The sequence below is a fragment of the Eleutherodactylus coqui genome, chromosome 6, assembly GCF_035609145.1.
Source record: "Eleutherodactylus coqui strain aEleCoq1 chromosome 6, aEleCoq1.hap1, whole genome shotgun sequence".
Classification (NCBI taxonomy): Eukaryota; Metazoa; Chordata; class Amphibia; order Anura; family Eleutherodactylidae; genus Eleutherodactylus; species Eleutherodactylus coqui.
In genome coordinates this window covers 22,124,757-22,146,170 of record NC_089842.1, presented here as the reverse complement: position 1 = coordinate 22,146,170, position 21,414 = coordinate 22,124,757, and the positions used below count along the sequence as shown (strand labels likewise).

Here is a 21,414-nt window from a genome sequence, read left to right as displayed (position 1 = left end):
ACACGAGACAGGGGGAGAGAGTATGTCGCTTGATAGTCAGAGCACCCTATCTCTCAGCGCGTTTTGGAGGAGGAGGATGAGGAGGAGGAGGGGGAGGAGGAGGAGGAGGAAGAGACAGCTGGGCCCACTGCAGAGGGTACCCATGCTGCTTGCCTTCCATCTGTTCAGCGTGTATGGCCTGTGGACGAGGAGGAGGAGGATCCAGACAGTGATCTTCCTATTGAGGACAGCGATGTGTTGCGTACTGGTACCCTGGCACACATGGCTGACTTCATGTTAGGCTTCCTTTCTCGTGACCCTCGCGTTAGACACATTCTGGCCACTACGGATTACTGGGTGTACACCCTTCTCGACCCCCGGTATAAGGAGAACCTTTCCACTCCCGAAGAGGAAAGGGGTTCGAGAGTGATGCAATACCACAGGGCCCTGGTGGACAAACTGATGGTAAACTTCCCATCTGACAGCACTAGCGGCAGAAGGCGCAGTTCCGAGGGCCAAGTAGCAGGGGAGGCACGGAGATCAGGCAGAATGTTCAGCGCAGGCAGGGGAACACTCTCCAAGGCCTTTGCCAGCTTTATGGCTCCCCAGCAAGACTGTGTCACCACTCCACAGTCAAGGCTAAGTCGGAGGGAGCACTGTAAAAAGATGGTGAGGGAGGACGCAGCTGATCGTACCACCGTCCCCTGTGATGCCTCTGCTCCATACAACTATTGGGTGTCAAAGCTGGACACGTGGCATGAACTTGCTCTGCATGCCCTGGAGGTTCTGGCTTGCCCTGCCGCTAGCGTCTTGTCAGAGAGGGTGTTTAGTGCAGCTGGGGGAATCATCACGGACAAGCGTACCCCCCTGTCCACTGACAGTGCCGACATGCTTACATTGATAAAGATGAACAAAGCCTGGATTTCCCCAGACTTCTCTTCTCCACCGGCGGAGAGCAGCGAAACCTAAAGATTCTTTTCGCTGCAACCGCAGATAAAAGCACTCTCCTCTATATCACTGGTTTAACGGGGCATTTAGCTTTTTCAATCTGTCTCTGACATTAGTCCCCCTCCTGCTCCTCCTCCTCCAGAAACATGTCATCGCGCTGAACGGCCAATTTTTCTGCGTCCCAAAAGGCTCATCTACATCTACCAATTTTTTTTTTACAAATTTTCTAAGTTTCAAAAGTATTGAGACTGTAACATGAACCATTTTATTCAACAGGGCTGTCTCCAGGCTCTGTTACAAATTAAGCAACAGTGAGCTGTATCTTTAAAAAAATGTTTATGGGTTTCACCTGCCCTTTTGGTTGATACATTTTTCACAGGTACACTTGTACTCTTTGTACACTAATTTTTGGGGCCCACGCCTACACTCTTATCCAACTAATTTTTCCGGCCTTCGCCTACGCTCATGGTATCCCAATGTGTCAGAGGTTGGCCTATACTATTACTACAGAAATTTTACTGGGGTATGCCTGCCTATACTTCTGCTACAAGTAAGTTACAGGAGTCTGCCTATACTGCTGCCACTTACATGTTACAGGGGTCTGCCTATACTGCTGCCACTTGAATGTTACAGGGCTCTGCCTATACTTCTGCCACGTAAATCTTACAGGGGTCTTCCTATACTGTTGCCACAAGGATGTTACTGGGGTCTGCCTATACTGCTGCCCCATTAATTTTACTGGGGTTTGCCTATACTTCTGCCACGTAAATGTTACAGGGGTCTGCCAATACTGCCACCACGTAAATGTTACAGGGGTCTGCCTATACTTCTGCTACAGAAATGTCACTGGGATCTGTCTATAGTGTTACTACAGAAATGTTACAGGGGTCTGCGTATACTTCTGCTACAAAAATGTTACTGGAGTCTGCCTATACTGCTGCCATGTAAATTTTGCAGGGGTCTGCCTATACTTCTACTACAGAAATGGTGCTGGGGTCTGCCTATACTGCTGCTACAGAACTGATACTGGGGTCTGCCTATACTGCTGCTACATAAATGTTACTGGTGTCTGCCTATACTTCTGCCACATAAATGTTAAAGGGGCCTGCTTATACTGCTGCTATATAACAGTTACTGGGGTCTGCCTATACTTCTGCCACATAAATGTTACAGGGGGTCTGCGTATACTTCTGCTACAAAAATGGTACTGGGGTCTGCCTATGCTTCTGCTACATAAATGTTTCAGGGGTCTGCTTATACTGCTGCAACAAAAAATGTTACTGGGGTCTGCCTGTACTTCTACTACAGACATGTTACAGTGGTCTGCCTATGCTTCTGCTACATAAATGTTACAGGGGTCTGCTTATACTGCTGCTACAGAAATGTTACAGGGGTCTGCCTATACTGCTGCTACACAAATGTTACAGGGGTCTGCCAATACTGCAGCTACCTAAATGTTACAGGGGTCTGCCTATACTTTTGCTAATGAAATGTTACTGGGGTCTGTCTATACTGTTACTACAGAAATGTTAATAGGGTCTCCCTAGACTTCTGCAACATAACTGTTAGCATGTATATACGAGTTTAATACGAGTGCAATGGGATTTTTAATTTTTGCTATTGAAAATACATGGGATCTTCACGTACCTGAAGAACGCGTCTGAAAATCGCATGTTCTGGGATGTGATGCAATTTTCTTGCAAATCGCAACCCACTCGCACTGAACATTGTAATTTTACTAGCATGATATTGTTCCGAGTTTCTGAGCCCGATCTCATGCCCGCCCGTGTAAATGTCCCTCTATTGTGCATTCACATGGGTGAGTACGTTAACATCCGAGAACCTCAGACCAATAGAGCACTTTTAAACCTGCGATTTTGTGTGTGAGCATGATGCGCGTTTGCCTAAAAATCCCATTGCGTCTATGTACTTGTGATTTTCACACGCGTGAAACGATTGCAAGTGCTTTCAATAGTTTCAGTGGTAAAAACCGCACTCGCTTGCAGATCGCAGGGCTTGTGAGTGCCATGGGGTATTTTTTTAAGCCCACATAAAAAATAATGGGCTATTCCTTGCAAAGAATCGCCCAAACATAGGATATGTAGCAATTTTTCAATCCAGTAGGATCGCTGTGAGAGAAAACGCTCATCTGAATAAACACATTGAAGCCGCATACTTTCACGCACAAGTTCCATCCATATCGCTATCGGACAGAACGCACTATAAAAATTGCCCATGTAAATGCACCTTTAGGCCTCTTTCACATGGGTTCCTACGTGCGCCAAAAATCACGCGCCTAAAATTTTTCCGACTATTAGAACCAATGGTTTCCTATGGGAACGGTCAGATGTTTTTTGCGCATCTAAAATTACTTCATCTGAACGCTCCCATAGGAGACCATTGGATCTAATGGCTGCAAGTTTTTTACACATCCCACTGGCGATATTTTCTTTCTTGCGCTGCGAGAGCACGAGAAAAATCTCGCATCGTAGCGCAAGAAAGAGGCCGGTATAGAACCGGCATATCGCAAGTGCTTTCAATGGGGCTAGCGACAGCAGCGCTAGCCCCATTGAAAGCATAGGGAGAATGCCGCGGACTTCTGCCACAGCTGTGACAGCTGTTACAGCTGTGGCAGAAGTCCCCGGCATTCTCCATCTCTTTTCAATGGGGCTAGCGCTGCTGCCGCTGGCCCCATTGCAAAGACTGGCGATATGTTGGCGTGATGCTGATTTTTTTCTCGCACTGCGATGCGAGACTTTAACTTTAGAATTGCATCGCAGTGGAGAAAATATCGCCAGTGGGTGGGAGCCCTTAGGCTAATTTCACACAGGCGAATGCGATATCAAGCTGTGAAATTCGGTCCGATATTGCGCTCACCCACGTGTGATGTCACGGACATGAGGCGTTTTTGTGTTAAAAATACCTCCCATCACTTCAGTAGCGATCCCAAAAGACTCGGCAGAGGATCGCAGAGTGTTTCCCATTGATTTCAATAGGTAAACCTCGCATTGCACTTGCGTGCACCTCGCATGCCGTGCAATGCTGTGCCGTGCCCATGGAAAACAATGAGCGATGTGTTCCGAGGGAATGCCCAAAGATAGGACATGCCGCGATGTGTGTATGACCCCATTCAAAGGAATGGGGTTCATATTCATGTGAGATTTGCGTGTCTTGTAACGCACAAATCTTGCACGATTTCCTCGGTCATGTGAAAACTGCCTTAGGTCGGCTGCAAATGGCTGGATTTGGATTGCAGAATCTGCGATCCTCACCCGCGTGGCGATCCATGGAATTCCACATCCCTTAGCAAGAATAGAGCACTCACGTCCGCTCACATGAGTGGACAGCGATTGCAATTTCCGCTTATAGAAAAAAAATTGCAGCATGTTCTAATTTTGCATGAATTCTGCACAGAGAGCTTGCATTGGAGTCAATTCCACATCAACAGGGATGTAAAAAAAAACTGTACTGCGCATGTCTGATGGCGAGCCCACTGCGGGCTCCCGCATACGGAATCCGACTGGTTTGTGTGCAGCCGGCCTTAGGCAGCTTTCATGTGCGCATGTTTTAGCTCCGGATTTGGCCCGTGTTTTGCGTACCGTCATACAGAGCCAATGGAAATCTATGTATCTATTCACATGGCCCTATTTTTCCCGTATTATCTCTGTTTTTGTGTTACTTAGCCTGGTTTCAGACAAGTGTGTTGTAACATGTAGGTAATATGGATCCGTGTTACGGATGACATTACATCTTTAAAAAAATGTAAAAAACGTCCGTGTGAATAGATACATAGATTTACATCAGCTGCAAAACACTGACTAAATACGGGGATAAAGTGCGCCCTACTAGACGCTGCCTTACTATTGGGTAAATATGGATCGGTATTTACCCAGTAGAACATAAAAAATACAGCGGCAAATACTGGCGACATACCGTCATAATGACATCCGCAGCACATCCGTAATATGGATCCTTATTAGGGACGTGTCTGAATAGGCTCATCTGAAATGGCCCAAGGCAAGTGCGATATCAGCCTAGAAACGTGACCATTTCACACCTGCAAATGTGATTTTTTTCCCCCCTGCGATAGCAATTTGCACTTTGCGAGAAAAACGCATAGCATCTCGCACATATGATTTTCACGCACTTTTTTTTGAAAATCCCATGTCAATAAAATAGAGACAATAAAAAAATTGCATCGCACTAATATGAATCCCCTGCGATCATGAGAACTGCACCCTGCAATGCTTCTGTGAATGGAGTGGTGGTGGCCATGCATGACCATCGCTCTATTTACTTCTATGGCACGGATAGAGATTGCTGAGCACATCGATCTCTGCCTATTCCACAGAAGTGAATGGAGTGATGGTTGAAAACGTGCACCACTGCTACATTCCCTGGGGCATTTGGGGACATAGTTCTAGGGACTTGTATGCTGCCAGCGGTCGGACCCCAATGTTCAGTTACTTAGCCCCTACCAAGTGAATTGGGATTATATGTATTTGGCGATAAAGCCCCTTTAATACATAAATTATACAGTAGAGGGCCCGGTACCGTACTTTGGGGTACACCACTTAAGGCCAAGAACTAGTCCAAGTAGGAATCATTGACCACAATTCTCTGCATATGATCATTAAGGAACTTTTCAAACCTATCAACGGGTTATCCAGGCAGCGCCTGTGGGAAAACATTGGAGTTGGAGCGGAAGCCACTGCTCTGTCCTGTATAGTGGACGGCACTTGTAATTGCAGGCTAGGGTTCCACTGATTTCAAGGAAAGCTCCGCTTGCAGTTTCAAGCGCCGACCACTTCACAGGGGTTGGAGCAGCGGCTTCTACTCCGACTCTGGTGTTTCCTGGTGGGTGCTGCCTGGTAACTCCTTTAAAGTCCTAATACATCTTTTTTTTACAGATTAGCCATCTATGAAGGAGTTTATATGCCAGCCATTCTCTTCTGAAGTATTGTGATTAGAGATGAGCGAGTATACTCGCTAAGGCTAACTACTCGAGCGAGTAGTGCCTTAGCCGAGTATCCTCCCGCTCGTCTGTAAAGATTTGGGGGGCTGGAGGGGGGCGGGGAGGAACGGAGGGGAGATCCCTCTCTCCCTCTCTCCCCCCCCCGCTCCTCCCTGCTCACCACCGCAACTCACCTGTCACCCGCACTGGCAGCCGAATCTTTACAGACGAGCGGGAGGATACTCGGCTAAGGCACAACTCGCTCATCTCTAATTGTGATACTTTTTAGTATAGGGCTGCATTATACCTTCTGTTCTTCTCTCTACAGATTAGTCATGGACTGGCTTGGGGTCTTCACATTGCTGACCTTCACTCTGGGAGTCTGCGGTAAGCGCTCAACCTTCATATTCTAACAACATTTGGTTTACATCCATTTTTTGTCTGGAAACATATAATTCTGTAGATTATTTTAGATCTCACTGATACGTGATTTACAGCCAAAGATATCAAGAGCAAAAATTTAAAACTGTTTCTTAACCCCTCAAGGCCTCGTTCAGACGAGCGTGTTTTTAGCGCAGCTAAGCAGAGCTCAGAGTGTGCGTCTATAGGAACCAATAGGTTCCTATAGAAGTGTTCACATGGACGATTGTTAGACGCTCTGATACAGCGCGTTTAACAAAGAGAGGACATGCGAGCAAACTCACATGTCGGCTCCGAGGTGCGCAAAGATAAGACATGTCCCATCCTTGCTGCGTGTTTTTCATTCTCCTATGGGAACCTTGAAAGCACGCAGCACACGTCTCGAATTGTGTGAACAGGCGACTTCACGGAGCTTAAAGTCGTCCGTTCACGTGATCCTTTCAGGACTATAGCAGCATGAAACAAACGCTTGTCTGAACGAGGCCCAAGATCCAGGCTGTTTTGTATCTTAAAGGGGTTGTCTCGCAAAATCAAGTGGGGGTATACACTTCTGTATGGCCATATTAATGCACTTTGTAATATACATCGTGCATTAAATATGAGCCATACAGAAGTTATTCACTTACCTGCTCTGTTGCTAGCGTCCTCGTCTCCATGGTTCCGTCTAAATTCGCCGGCAGCTTGCTTTTTTAGACGCGCTTGCGCAGTCCGGTCTTCTCCTTTCAGCACGAGCCGCTTCAGTGTGCTCCCCGCTACAGCTCTTCTGCGCATGCGCAGACGAGCTGTCACTGCTCGGGAGCGCGCTGGAGCGGCCATTCTGTACCATCCTCTGTTAGAGGAAGGTGCAGAAACTGGAGCCGCCCAGCAGTGCCGAGAAGCCGTCCAGCTGTCCCGAGAAGCCGCCCAGGTAAGTGATGGGTCGGGGGTGATGTGTCACTAACAGGTGAAGGTCCCGGGCCACAGCGGTAGGCCCCGGAGCCCAGCGCTAGGTTCCGGAGCCTAGCGCTGGGCTCCGGAGCCTAGCGCTGGGCTCCGGAACCTAGCGCTGGGCTCCGGGGCCTACCGCTGGGCCAAGGGGCCTTCGTCTGTTGTCAGAGTCTAGCGCGGGGGGGCCGGGGGCTAGCGTGGGGGAGCCGGGGGCTAGCGCGGGTGAGCCGGGGGCTAGCGCCGGTTACCTGCTGCCTGGCGGTGGGTGACTGGTCGGCGGCGTTCAATCCCGGGGTCCGGTCGGCGGCTGCGGGTCGTCTGGTTGTCAGGGAGACACAGCTGGTAGCGTCTCGGGAGCGCGCACGTCGGGCTGCAGCAAGCGAAGGGAAAAGAGCCGGCGGCCATCTTGGGGAAACTTTTATAAGTTGCTGAAACGTGGGAACAGTAAGTAGAAACCAGCTAGAAAAGTCATTTACGGGGGGGCTTAGTAATGTATGGTTAATAAGGGGGACTGGGCAAAAAAAAAATTCACTGCTTCCTCGAGACAACCCCTTTAAGCACCAGACAATTTTTAGGGATTTTACCCATGTGGTTGTTTACTGCCCTAGTTTTGTCCTTCAGCTACCACAATTATTATTGGTCCTTTTTTTCCCCGCGACATATAGGGCTATTTTTATATTTTTTTCACTGACTTTTTTTCCCATTTTTTAGTTTCATAGGGGGAAAAAAGCTTTAAAAAAAAAGATTTTTTTAAACATTTCTAGTTGCTCTTTTTCAATAAGTATATTTACGCTTAAAGTACAGGAACGGGTTCCTGATTTTGTTCAGGACGTTTTAATATATAATATGTATAGTTTTGGATTACAGGATGCATAGGGTGACGGTTTCGGTTGGTGACGGCTTTGGGTCATTTTCTTTTTTATGCATATATTTTTATTTTATTCTGTAATTTTGTTTTACATATTTTTGTAACCATTTTTTTTACCATCTATGACCCCCACTTCTCATATAGGACCTTTGGCAGTAATTTACATGGTCTTTTTTTTTTTATTATTACACACTTTTTCACTGTAGCTGGGGCATCCATAGGAGCTGCATCCAAAGGAGCCCCAGTTACAGGGGAAAACATCCCCCTGTAATGACAATAGTCACTGGCAGAGTTGATCAGTGTCTGCTAGGACCCTGCAGCTCTGCTGTGACAGGGATCTCCTGGTGATTATGTGATCGCTGCGGCACTTAGTGGAAGTTTTCATTCTACTTTCACTTCTTAGTACATAGCACACATTGAGCGCTATGTACATGGGAAAGGAGATGGCAGAGGTGGTCGAAAGTCGCTTCTCCCTTCACCTCCAGGTTCTCATCTGAGAACTCGGCCTGGTTCCTGCTTTATTTTAGCAGCAGAGATTTTAATCCCGTGCCGTATTTTTGCTGTCAGCGGGGATTAAACCCCAGGACCAAGAGCTGTAAATTAACTGTGCTTGGTCCTTAAGGGGTTAAAGGAACGCTACAAAACACAGTAATTATAAGGGCTCCTCACACGAACATACGTTCGCCCGTATATTAACATGAATGAATTTTTGCTACAGATGACTCCCGACGTTAATTGGCATATTTAACCCGTTTAGGACCAGCCACTGTAAATTTACGGTGGCTGGTCCTGGGCGTAGAGCACCGCCGATAGTAAAATTATGGCGGTGCTCTAAGTCTCCTGCCTCTGCAATCAGTCAGAGGCAGGAGCGGGTTATCAGCTGTTAGTGACAGCTGATAACCCGGAGCAGGAGGCAGGAGGGGTTTTTAACCCTTCCCGCCTTCTGCTTCCCCAATATACAGTGCTCAATGAGCACTGTATGGGCAAAGTGAAAGTAAGATGTACTTTCACTACGGGAGCCTCAGGGGGTCATGTGACCTCCCAGGATTCCCTGCTACTGCAGAGCTGGAGGGTCAGACTAGACCCTGGCAGCTCTGCAGGTGACTAACGTCACCACAGGGGTTGCTTTCCCCCGTAACTAGGGCTCCTATGGACGCCCCAGCTACAGTGGGAAAGTGTCAAATAAAGAAAAAAAAAATGTGAATCTCCCCCAGAGGTCTTATATGAGGTCATGGGGGACACAGATAGTAAAAAACACAATTACATACATAAGTAAAACAAAACAACAGGATAAAACAACAATACATACATAAGAAAGAGAATAACACAAAGCAGACGCCAACAAAAACCGTCGCCGTATGCACCCTGTAAACCAAAACCATACATAATATATATCAAAACGTCCGAAACAAATAGAGGAACCCGTTCCCATACTTTATTTCAGTGTAAATATAAAAATAATTTTAAAAAAATATATAAAAGTTTTTTACCCCCAATAAAACTAAAAAACGGAAAAAAAAGTCAGTGAAAAACATATTAAAAAAATACTCCTATATGTCACAGAAAAAAAACGCTGCAAAAATAATTTTGGTAGCTAAAGAAAAAAAAACAGAGCAGTAAAACCGCCACATGGGTAAAATCCCTAAAAAGTGTCTGGTCCTTAAGGTACAAAACAGCTTGGTTCTTAACCCCTTAGTGACGGAGCTTTTTTGCTTTTTTCCAGTTTTGTTTTTTCCTACTCCCTTTTAAAAAATCGTAGCTCCTTTATTTATCCATCGACGTCGCTCTATGAGGGCTTGTTTTTTGCGGGATGAGTTGTATTTTTCAATGGCACTATTTATTGTACCATATAATTTACTGAAAAACTTTTAAAAAATTCTAAGCGGAGAGTAATGGAAAAAAAAACGACATTCCACCATCTTTCGGTGCGTCATGTTTCTACGGCGCACCAACTGCAACAAAAACGACCTGATATTTTTATTCTATGGGTCAGTACGATTACTACGATACTAAACTTATATAGTATTTGCTGTAGTACTTGTATTTTTTTTTAAGATATTTAATTTTTTTCAATTATTTTCTGCTGTCATTTTGTGCGCGCAATAACTTTTTTATTTTTCCGTCGACGTAGTTGAGCAAGGTCTCATTTTTTGTGGGATGTCCTGTAATTTCCGATAGTATCAATTTGGAATACATACGACTTTTTGATCGCTTTTTATTGCGTTTTTTCTGGGAGACAGGGTAACTAAAAAAGTGTATTTCTGGCGTTCTTTATTTTTTTTTTCGGACGACGCTCACCGTGCAGAAAAAAATAATGCACTACTTTGATAGATCGGACTTTTACAGACGCGGCGATACCAAATACATATTTTTATTTTATGACTTAGATTTTTTAATAATAGATATGGCAAAAGGGGGGTGATTTAAACTTTTATAACTTTTTTTTTTTTTAACAATTAAAAAAACTTTTTTTAACTTTGATTTTTTTTTTTTACTTTACTTTGAAGTCCCCCTGGGGGACTTTGACATGCGATGCTTTGATCGCTCCTGCAGTTTGACGTAATGCTATAGCATTACGTCATACTGCCTTTTGACAGGCAGTCTATCAAGCCACCCTGTGTGGATGGCTTGATAGGCAATCTGTTAAGGCAGCCCTGGGCCATTCATTAGGCCCCCGGCTGCCATGACACCTGCACGGCTCCCCGATCTCACCGCGGGGGGGGGCGTGCGGGACCCCCGAACAGCGTTCGGGGGATTTAAATGCCGCTGTCAGAATTGACAGCAGCATTTAAAGGGTTAATAGCCGCGATCGGCCAAACGGCCGAGCGCGGCTATTGCCCGCAGGTGTCAGCTGTAATAAACAGCTGACGCCCGCGCTGTATGGAGGAAGATAGCGCCGCTACCTCCCTCCATACACGTCCTGCAACAGCAGGACGTAGTTTTACGATAGCGCCGTCACTAAGGGGTTGTCCCGCGATAGCAAGTGGGGTTAAGCATTTCTGTATGGCCATATTAATGCACTTTGTAATATACATCGTGCATTAAATATTGGCCATACAGAAGTTATATACTTACCCCCTCCGGTGCTGGCGTCCCCGTCTCCATGGCGCCGACCAAAGCCGCCTTCTCCCTGGATTAGACGCGCTTGCGCTGAAGGGGCCGCTCCGGCGTGCTCGCGCCGCACAGGGCTTCTGCGCATGCGCAGAAGCCCTGTGCGGCGTGAGCACGCCCCTTCAGCGCAAGCGCGTCTAATCCAGGAAGAAGGCGGCTTTGGTAGTTGCCATGGAGACGGGGACGCCAGCACCGGAGGGGGTAAGTATATAACTTCTGTATGGCCAATATTTAATGCACAATATATATTAGAAAGTGCATTAATATGGCCATACAGAAGTGTATAACCCCACTTGCTATCGTGGGACAACCCCTTTAAGGGGTTAAAGCCATTCTTTCAGGGGAGCTGCTGCGTATATGTTAAAATATACACTGAACTGATACCAAGCAATTATCGGAATAAAATGCTTGGAATGACAATTACTTCTTTTCTCAGCGATGTTAGCAGGGTGACTCCCCACCTTCCCTTTTCTACAGCTGCCATAGAAGTCTATGAGCTACGTTCACAGCAAAGATAGGTCAAGACCTATCTGTTCATGCATCGCATCAAAAAGACGGTCCAGTGGGTCCTATTTTTCGCATTTCAATATTTTGCACGGAAACAACATGTTTGTCTGAATGAAGCCATTGAAATCCAATGCGTCGCACTGGACATTTAAACATATGGAAAAACCTGCGTAAATACGGTTGTCTGAATAAGCCCTAAGTGCTGCAGAGTGTCCAGAGCGGAGCATTCCGCAGAGCAAAATCTGCATGGAAAAACAGATTGGTGCAGAGTTTGATGCGGAATTTGATGCAGAATTCCCGCCCTCATTTGAAGGAAGATGGATTCCGCATCAAACATCAGCTGCTGTAATTGACATGCTGCGGATTTAAATTCTGCACCGCATGTCCATTTCCGTAGTGGAATTTTTCCAGTGTGTAAAAACGAGACTTTTAAAATCTCATTCGCTTTGAATACTGTAAAAGTCACAGATTTTTCATGCGAAGGGCCCACATGGAAGATCTGCGACAAACCCTCCCTATGTAGGCAGACCCTGACTGACTTTCTCTTCCATGATAGAATTGTTTCAAGTCGACAGCTGTATTCTACATTTTTTAAATTAATTTCATGTTTTCATGTTCCTTCATGTCCTCAATGTCTTATGAATACATTCTTGTAAAATAGGCTATAAATGGGAGACACATCACCACCTAGTGGTCATACCGAGTACATTTTTGTTTATTTTGTGCTGTTCCTTAGCCCTTTGAAGACACAACTTGTTTTTCTATTTCCCACCTTCCAAAGATCATACATCTTTTTATTTTCCGTCCACATAGCTGTCTGAGGATCGTTTTTTGCACATTGAATTGCATTTTTCAATGTTACTATTTAATGGATCATATACTGAAAAGCGTTTTAAAATTTCTAAGTGGAGTGAAATGGGAAAAATGCAATTGCATCATCTCATGGGATCTTGTGTTACGGCGTACACACTGCAGCAAAACTTTACTTATAGACAGGATGATCAAAAAAAAGCACAATTCCAGCATTCTGCGTGTTTTTTTTCAGAAGACATTCACCGTGCAGTATAATACTATTTTACAAGATCAGACTGTTACAGCTGTAGTGATTCCGAATATGTTTTTCCCCTCGTCATCCTGACAGCATACACCTGGACACCTGTTGGGACAGGAAGCTGAAAATACAAAAGGCAACTCCTACCACCAGCTCACGGGATTCCCCTTGTCTTTGAACACTGTGACAGCACTGTCACAGTGATCAGTGCCAAGCTGACTCCCCATGGGGAGTAAAGAATGCTCTGTGAGGATTGCAATGTTCTCCCATTGCTTTCACTGGGACCCACACTTCTGAAGTCCCATTGAAAGCAATGGGCTGCTGCAAGCCCTGCAGTGATTTTCAGGGAAGGGCTTTAAATATAAGCCCTTCCTTGCAAATCATCCCTAGAATGTGTTAAAAAAAAAAAAAAAAAATACATACTCACTAGAGATGAGCGAGCACCAAAATGCTCGGGTGCTCGTTGCTCGAGTCAAACTTTTCGCAATGCTCGAGAGCTCGCTTCGAGTAACGAACCCCATTGAAGTCAATGGGCGACTCGAGCATTTTTGTATGGGACCAATGCTCTGCATAGGTCATGATTTATGAAACACTGGAAAACCTCAGAAAGTCATGGAAACACCACAGAAACGGATAGGGAAGGGCAGGGGCAGAATGCATGTCTGCATCTGAGGCTCCCAGGTCCCACTATTAAGCCAAAATGGGGGCAAGAGTCTGGTGTCACCCCCCTAACAATTTTTACTTCAGACAAATCCTCATTAGCAAGGCACACCTTAGCTAAGCACTCAACTACCTGCAACCAAGGACAATCACTGCCTGCGGGTGACACCGCTGCCTATTCCCCTGAGTTACATGCTGACATTGCTGTCCAACCCCCCCCCCCCCCCCCCCCGCCGCATGATCCTGGGTCCCCAGCGCACCCAAAAGCTTCCCTGAGCCGCGTTCAGCTGCCCTCATGCCACATGCTTGCTTCATAGCCACACCACCCTCATGTCTATTTATAGGTGAGTAATAGATGAGGTGAACCCAAAGGCACACACTGCAGAGGGTTGGCAGGCCCAGGTAGCGACCCTCTGTGAAAGTGTGGGCGATAGCCCACGATGCTATTGAGAATTGATGATAAATTGACGTACGATCATCATTCCAATCCTGTGCCACCTCCGTCACAAAATTGTCAGGAGCCGCAAACGTGGACATAAAGGGGACTCAGGTGCCAGCACTGCTACACATCTCCACAATGCAGCAATAGTCTGTGTGGGAAGCACACTACCCAAGTCAGTCAGTATATTTGTGCCAGACAAGTAAAACAACACAATGGGAAGTCTTTGTGCACTCACAGCATAGGCGAGCCCAAGGAACTCAAGCATGGTATTATACATGGGGAACTCAGAGTGCCCAAACATGGCAGAGTTTCACCCTGCTAAGGGCCTCGGCCTACTTTTCTGCCCTAGTCAGTCAGTGTATTTGTGTTAGACAGGTAAAACACCGCTATGGGAAATCTTTGTGCACTCACAGCATAGGCGAGCCAAAGGAACCCAAGGAAAGTAATAAACATAAAGCAATTACAGTGCCCAAACAAGGCAGACTTTCACTCCGCCGAGGACCTCTGCCCACACCCTCAGCAATTGTGGGCATAAAGCGGACTCCGATGCTAGTAGAGCAGTGAACGTCTCATTAATGCAGTAACGCTCCTTTTGTTTGGCCCAAACCAGTGCCTCAGATAACTGTGGTAACACGAGAGAAAACACATGTTGCCCAGTGCTGATCCTATGACCCCAAGCAGTAGGAGGAGGTGGCATAACAAGGCCAAGAAACCATGACCAGGACCCACTATAGTCTGTCTGGGAAGTATGTGAGTGGGCCCTGGGTCAGGCTCGGTCCCAGCCTCCACCTTGTGTGACCCAAGGTGCCCTGAGTTACATAGCAATGGGAAATCCATGTGTCTGCACACAATTCATTCTGTGTAGGTGTCAGTTAGCTCAACACCACAATGGAAAAGTCTTTGAGTTCCTTGGGCTTGCCTATGCTGTCGGTGCACAAAGATGGTATTACACAGGAAGAAATCAGAGTGCCCAAAACATGGGAGAGTTTCACCCCGGCAAGGACCTTGGCCTCGGCCCACATTTCTGCCCTAGTCAGTCAGTGTATTTGTGCCAGATAGGTAAAACACCGCAATGGGAAGCCTTTGTGCGCCCATAGTATAGGCAGACCCCTGTAACATTCCTGTAGCAAAGGTATAGGCAGACCCCAGTAACATTCCTGTAGCAGAAGTATAGGCGGACCCCTGAAACATTGGGGTACCATGAGTGTAAGCGAAGTCCAGAAAAATTAGTTAGATAACAGTATAGGCGAGGGCCTGAATAATTGGTGTACCAAGAGTACAAGTGTACCCCTGAAAAATTGCAAGGGCAGGTGAGCCAGAAACATTTTTTAAAGATACAGCTCGCTGTTACTTAATTTGTAACAAAGCCTGGAGGCAGCCCTGTGAAAAAAAATGGTTTCTGTTAAAGTATCAATACTTTTGAAACTTTGAAAAATTGTAAAAAAATTATAAGCAGAGCCTTTTGGGCCGCAGAAAAGTTGGCAGTTCAGCGTGATGACATGCTGTTTTAGGAGGAGGAGGAGGAGTTATAATATCTGAGAGTGATTGACAAAGCTAATTCCCCCTTTTTTTACGGTGATAGAGAATGTTTTTTTCTTCGGTTGCAGCGAAAAGAATCTTTAGGTTTCACTGCTTTCCGCCGGTGGAGTAGAGAAGTCTGGGGAAATCAAGGCTTTGTTCATCTTTATGAGTGTAAGCATGTCGGCACTGGCAGTTGACAGGCGGGTACGCTTATCAATGATGATTCCCCCAGCTGCACTAAACCCCCCCTTCTGACAAGACACTAGCGGCAGGGCAGGCCAGCACCTCCAGGGCATGCAGCGCAAGTTCGTGCCATGTGTCCAGCTTTGAAACCCAATAGTTGTATGGAGCAGAGGCATCACGGAGGACTGTGGTACGATCGGCTACGTACTCCCTCACCATCTTTTTACAGTGCTCCCTCCGACTTAGCCGTGACTGGGGAGTGGAGGCACTGTCTTGCTGGGGAGCCATAAAGCTGGCAAAGGCCTTGGAGAGTGTTCCCCTGCCTGCGCTGGACATGCTGCCTGATCCCTGCGTCTTCTGCCACTAGCGCTGTCAGATGGGAAGTTTAGCATCACTTTTTCCACCAGGGCCCTGTGGTATTGCATCACTCTCGTACCCTTTTCCTCTTCAGGAATGAGAGTTGAAAGGTTCTCCTTATACCGTGGGTCGAGAAGGGTGTACACCCAGTAATCCGTGTTGGCCAGAATGCGTCTAACGCGAGGGTCGTGAGAAAGGCAGCCTAACATGAAGTCAGCCATGTGTGCCAGGGTACCAGTACGCAACACATCGCTGTCCTCACTGGGAAGATGACTTTTAGGATCCTCCTCCTCCTCTTCCTCTTCCTCTTCAGCCCATACATGCCGAACAGATGAGAGGCAAGCAGCATGAGTACCCTCTGCAGTGTGCCCAGCTGTCTCTTCCCCTTCTCCTCCTGCTCCTCCCCCTCCTCCTCCAAAACGCGCTGAGATATAGACATGAGGGTGGTCTGGCTATCAAGCAAAATACTGTCATCCCCCGTCTCCTGTTCCAACCGGAAAGCGTCGGCCTTTATGCTTTGCAGCGAACTTCTCAGCAGGCAAAGTAGTGGGATGGTAACGCTAATGATAACGGGATGGCATCGCCGTTTACCATCTGGGTTGACTCCTCAAAGCTTCCGAGGACCTGGCAGATATCTTTCATCCATGCCCACTCCTCAGTAAAGAATTGGGGAAGTTGACTACCACTCCGCCGCCCATGTTGCAGCTGGTATTCCACTATTGCTCTACGCTGCTCATACAGCCTGGCCAATATGTGCAGCGCAGAATTCCAGCATGTGAGAACGTCGCACAGAAGTCAATGCTCTGGCAGCTGAAACCGATGTTGCAGGGTCCTGATGGTGGCAGCGTCCGTGGTGAACTTGCGGAAATGTGCGCAGACGTGGCGTACCTTGCCGAGCAGGTCAGACAAGTGGGGGTAGTTTTTCAGAAACCGCTGAATCGACCATGCCCCGTTGGAGGCTCAGCGGCAAAACCCACAGGTCGGTTTGCTTTGTCAGACCCCATAACAGTTCGGGGGCCGTGTGCCTCTTTTCACCTAAGCTGATTAGTTTCAGCACAGCCTGCTGTCGCTTGCCCACCGCTGTGCTGCCGCGCCACGCGATACCGACTGCTGGTGACGTGCTCACACTTCTTAATTGAGAGGTAGAGGTGGCGGAGGAGGGGAAGGGTTTGGAGGAGGTGGCATAAAACGCCACAGATACCAGCACCGAGGTAGGACCTGCTATTCTGGGTGTGGGTGGGACGTGAGCGGTCCCAGGTTCTGACTTGGTCCCAGCCTCCACCAAATTCACCCAATGTGCTGTCAGGGAGATATAGTGGCCCTGCCTGCCAGTACTTGTCCACGTGCCCGTGGTTAAGTGGACCTTCCCTGTAACTACGTTGGTGAGGGCACGATTAATGTTGCGGGAGATGTGCTGGTGTAGGGCAGGGACAGCACACCAGGAAAAATAGTGGCGACTGCGGACCGAGTCCTGGGAGGGGGATTGGATCTGTGTGCCAGGTTGTGACACAGGGAAAGAGGCAGAGGTGTGAACTGGAGGTGGTGAATGGCCTTCATCCCACCATGTGGGGTGCTTGGCCATCATATGCCTGCGAATGCTGGTGGTGGTGAGGCTGGTTGTGGTGGCTCCCTGGCTGCTCTTGGCGCAGCACAGGTTGCACACCCCTGTTCGTCGGTCGTCCATGCTCTCACTAAAAACATCCACACCTTTGAACACCTAGCCCTCTGCATGGAGGCTTGCTGCGAGGGGGTGCTGTGAGAAACAGTTGGGGGATTATTGGCTCTGGCCCTGCCTCTCCCCCTGGCCACCCCACTGCCTCTTCCAACCTGTCCTGATGCTGCACTTGACTCCCCCTATAAATCCCTATCTTCAGTAGGCTTAGCAAGCAAGGTGGGGTCAGTCACCTTATCGTCCAGCAGCTCTTCCTCTGAATCCTCTGTCTGTTCCTCCCTCGGATTTACTGCCCTTACAACAACCTCACTGACAGACAACTGTGTCTCATCATCTCATCAAAAAGTTCTTGAGACAGTTGCCAGAAGTCCCCAGCCTCATCACCCGGAGTCTGGGAAATTTCAAAATGTTGGGCATCGGTCACAACAAACTCCTCAGGTGGGTGAGGAACCGTTTTTTCCAGACTCAGGGCAGGGACCCGAGAACAGTTCCTGGGAGTCTGCCTGCTCAGAATCTCTCCTTTTCCTGGAGTGACGAGGCTGGGAGGAAGGAGGAGCAGCCAGAGGATTCAGAGGTGCAGTTCCTAGCCCGGTAAGAGTGGACTGCGTGGAAGACTGGGTCTTCGATAGATTGCTGGACGCGTTATCCGTGATCCACGACAGGACCTGATCGCACTGCTGTGCTTGTAATAAAGGTATACCATTCAGACCCGCAAAATGTGAGATGAAGCTGGGGAGCGAAGAAACGTGGCGCTCTCCTAATCCCTCAGAAGCCGGCTGTGATTTACCCTGCCCAGCACCTCAACCTGTGCCCACACCCTCACTTGGACGCCCATGTCCACGTCCACATCCTCGATCCTTACCCCTACTCCTCATCATGTCGGATAAAGGATAGAGCAGGGCCCAAATAAATTAACCCACTGTGTAGCACTGAGAACTGGGGCTAATTCACCGCACACAGAGACTTGTAGATACTGGTGGCTCCATGCTGTGACAGAAAAAATTAAACCGCTGTCTTGCTCTGATACCTAGGGGTAATTTATCGCTCACAGAGCCTTGTAGATAAGAGAGGCTTTACAGAGTGGCAGAAAAAATTAATAGTAAACTATTAACCCAGTGGATAGTGCTGATAACTACGGCTACTTCACCCAACACAGTAAATGGTAGATGTCAGATGCTCTGCACAGCCCCAGAAAAAATTAGCAGACTGTTTAGCGATGAGAACTCTGGCTAATTCACCGCACACAGCAAATGGGAGATGTGAGATGCTCTGCACAGCCCCAGAAAAAATTAGCCCACTGTTTAGCGATGAAAATTACGGCTACTTCACCGCACACAGCGATTGGGAGATGTGAGATACTTTGCACTGCCCCAGAAAAAAATTAACGGACTGTTTAGCAATAAGAACTTCAGCTCATTCACTGCACACAGTGATTGGGAGATGGGAGATACTCTGCACAGGCCTAGATGCTTGAAAAAAAAATGGTGCATTACTGCTCCCAGCCAGCCAAAAAAATAATGCACACAATGAAGAGTAGCCCAAGGAAAGACTGTTAATGCACACAATGAGGAGTAGCCCTAAGAAGGACTGTTGGATTCTTGAAGAGAGGATCCTACTCTAACACTTTCCCTATCTCAGCTGCAGCTCTTTCCCTAACCACTGCTAGCATGCGTCTGAGGTGAGCCACGGGCAGCCCCAGTTTAAGTACTCGGCGGTCACCTGATCCCGCCAGCCACTTACTGCTGTAGACGTGCACATGGCTGGCACGTCTCAGCAGGAAGTGGTAAAGCCTTCCCTGCATGTTTAGTGGCTAAAAAATGGCACTAAACATGGGGGCAGGGGAGATGAAATTGACTCGAGTACCGCATGGTGCTTCACTCGAGTACCGAGCATCTCGAGTAGCCTAATACTCGAGCGAGCATCAAGCTCTGACAAGTGTGCTCCCTCATCTCTAAATAGAGCCCATTGATTATAATGTGCTTATTCACCTTTCTGTACTTTGTATGCACATTCCAGTAGTGCAAAAAAGTATAGAACATGTTCTATTTTTCTCTGTATTTGCACACCATAGGTCCCCATAGAATTCAATGGGGGTGTACAAATGTATGCAGTAAAGGCAAGAAAATGCGTGAAACACTGCGTTATTCCACTGGAAAAAGAATGCATCTGAAAATCATTAGACGAATTAGCCATTCCAATTGGTGCATCTTATTGTCATGCATGCAAGTTAACATGTCCTGCAGGCGGAAAAAGTAGAGTAAAATGCACCAATGCACACGCAAAAACACCTTGTTCAATGTGCAAGTATGTTGCACATACATTCATGTGAAGTTAGGCTTACTGTATGCCTTAGAAAAAATATTTCCAAAAAATGGAAACAAAAGTTGCAGTGTGAACAGCGGCCTAGTCAGAACCGGAAACAAGAACCAAACCCACAAATGAATGGTATAATTAATGTTAATCAATACCATTTCATGCAATTGTTCAAGCAGTTGTGTTTAACAAAAAAAAGACCAAGTACACTATGGGAACAAGAGTATTAGGACACTGCAGAAAAATCAACAAATATGCAAATATTGAGTTTGCCCAACGGTATGCTGGGAAGGGCATGGGTAAAATAAGAAGCTGCTCATTTTGTAATTACTATTCACTCATCCAATCAAGTGCTTGTGGGAAGAACTGGAGTGACAGGTATGACACCGCCACCTATGCCCATCTTCCCCACAATTTCTTCTTAAAGCCTGGCATAGGGAATGGTGGCTATTGCTGCCCAGACTAACAGATAACTTGTGGAAAGTATGCCTTAGGGCGCCCACCCACTGGCGATTTTTTTCCCTGCGAAATTCGCAGCATTTTTTTCTCTGCAGGGGTCTATGGGACTTGTAATGTTAAAATCGCGATCGCGCAATATCGCAACTTACCGCGAAATCGCGATTTTGCGCGATCGCGATTTTAACATTACAAGTCCCATAGACCCCTGCAGAGAAAAAAATGCTGCGAATCTCGCAGGGAAAAAAATCGCCAGTGGGTGGGCGCCCTAAAAGTGTTACCGCTGTAATACAAGCAGAAGAAGGGCCGACATGTTACTAAATAACACAATAAAGCACTTTTTCTGAACAACATGCAGTGTCCAAATACTATTGTCCATATAGTGTATGAATATAACTGTTAGGAGGCTGGTGGAGTACAGATGACCGGAACGGGGTCCCTACAATCAGCCCACTCCTGTATCTCTACCTACTTGCCCCCCTGGGTGACAACTGGGTGGCGGTCCCTGCTCTGACCTAATGACCAGGACCCCAAGGGAGAGGGACAGGAGACGGATGGCCAAACAAGCCAGGTCAAAAGATACTGAGAGCAAGACAACAAAGGGTAACACAGAGAGTAGTCAGGGAATACCAAGTCACATGCGCAGTACAAAAGGAGCAACACAGGAGCGAAGTCTAGGGCATAAATGGGTCAAAACCCAGAGCAAACAAGAACAGTAAATTCAGGTGCTAGCAAAGCAAAGTCTAACCAAACACTGGCAACCTCTGCTAGCACTCAACAGCCTTATATGTGAAAGGTGACACGCCTATAGGGGAGATGATAAGAACGGCGCTCCCCAGGGCCGTATACTATACAGAGAGCCATGCGGCTGGCCGGAGGGAGCGTGGCCCGAGCACGGCAGGGCGCAAGCTGCCGGCGGGAGCGGCCAACCACCAACACGGTGGAACCTCGACCGAAGTCCCCCACAGTGACAGGAGGAGCATAGCGCCCGCCATCCGCCAGCGCCCCCAGCGGTAGCCCTATACCTAACAATAACCTAACAGCA

The 21,414-nt window shown here is 47.4% G+C and overlaps 1 protein-coding gene and 1 long non-coding RNA gene across 2 annotated transcripts in view; one reads left to right on the top strand and one right to left on the bottom strand.

Moving 5' to 3' along the window:
• LOC136631935 (uncharacterized) overlaps nucleotides 1-21,414 on the bottom strand; it is an 808,093-nt gene that overhangs the window by 150,299 nt on the left and 636,380 nt on the right. The window lies entirely within an intron of this gene.
• Nucleotides 1-21,414, top strand: part of LOC136631933 (IgGFc-binding protein-like) — a 47,467-nt gene that overhangs the window by 12,742 nt on the left and 13,311 nt on the right. The window contains exon 2 of the mRNA XM_066606426.1: nucleotides 6,210-6,268. Coding sequence (XP_066462523.1) covers nucleotides 6,217-6,268 — 52 coding nt within the window. The 5' untranslated portion in view covers nucleotides 6,210-6,216. The remainder of the gene's footprint in view (nucleotides 1-6,209; nucleotides 6,269-21,414) is intronic.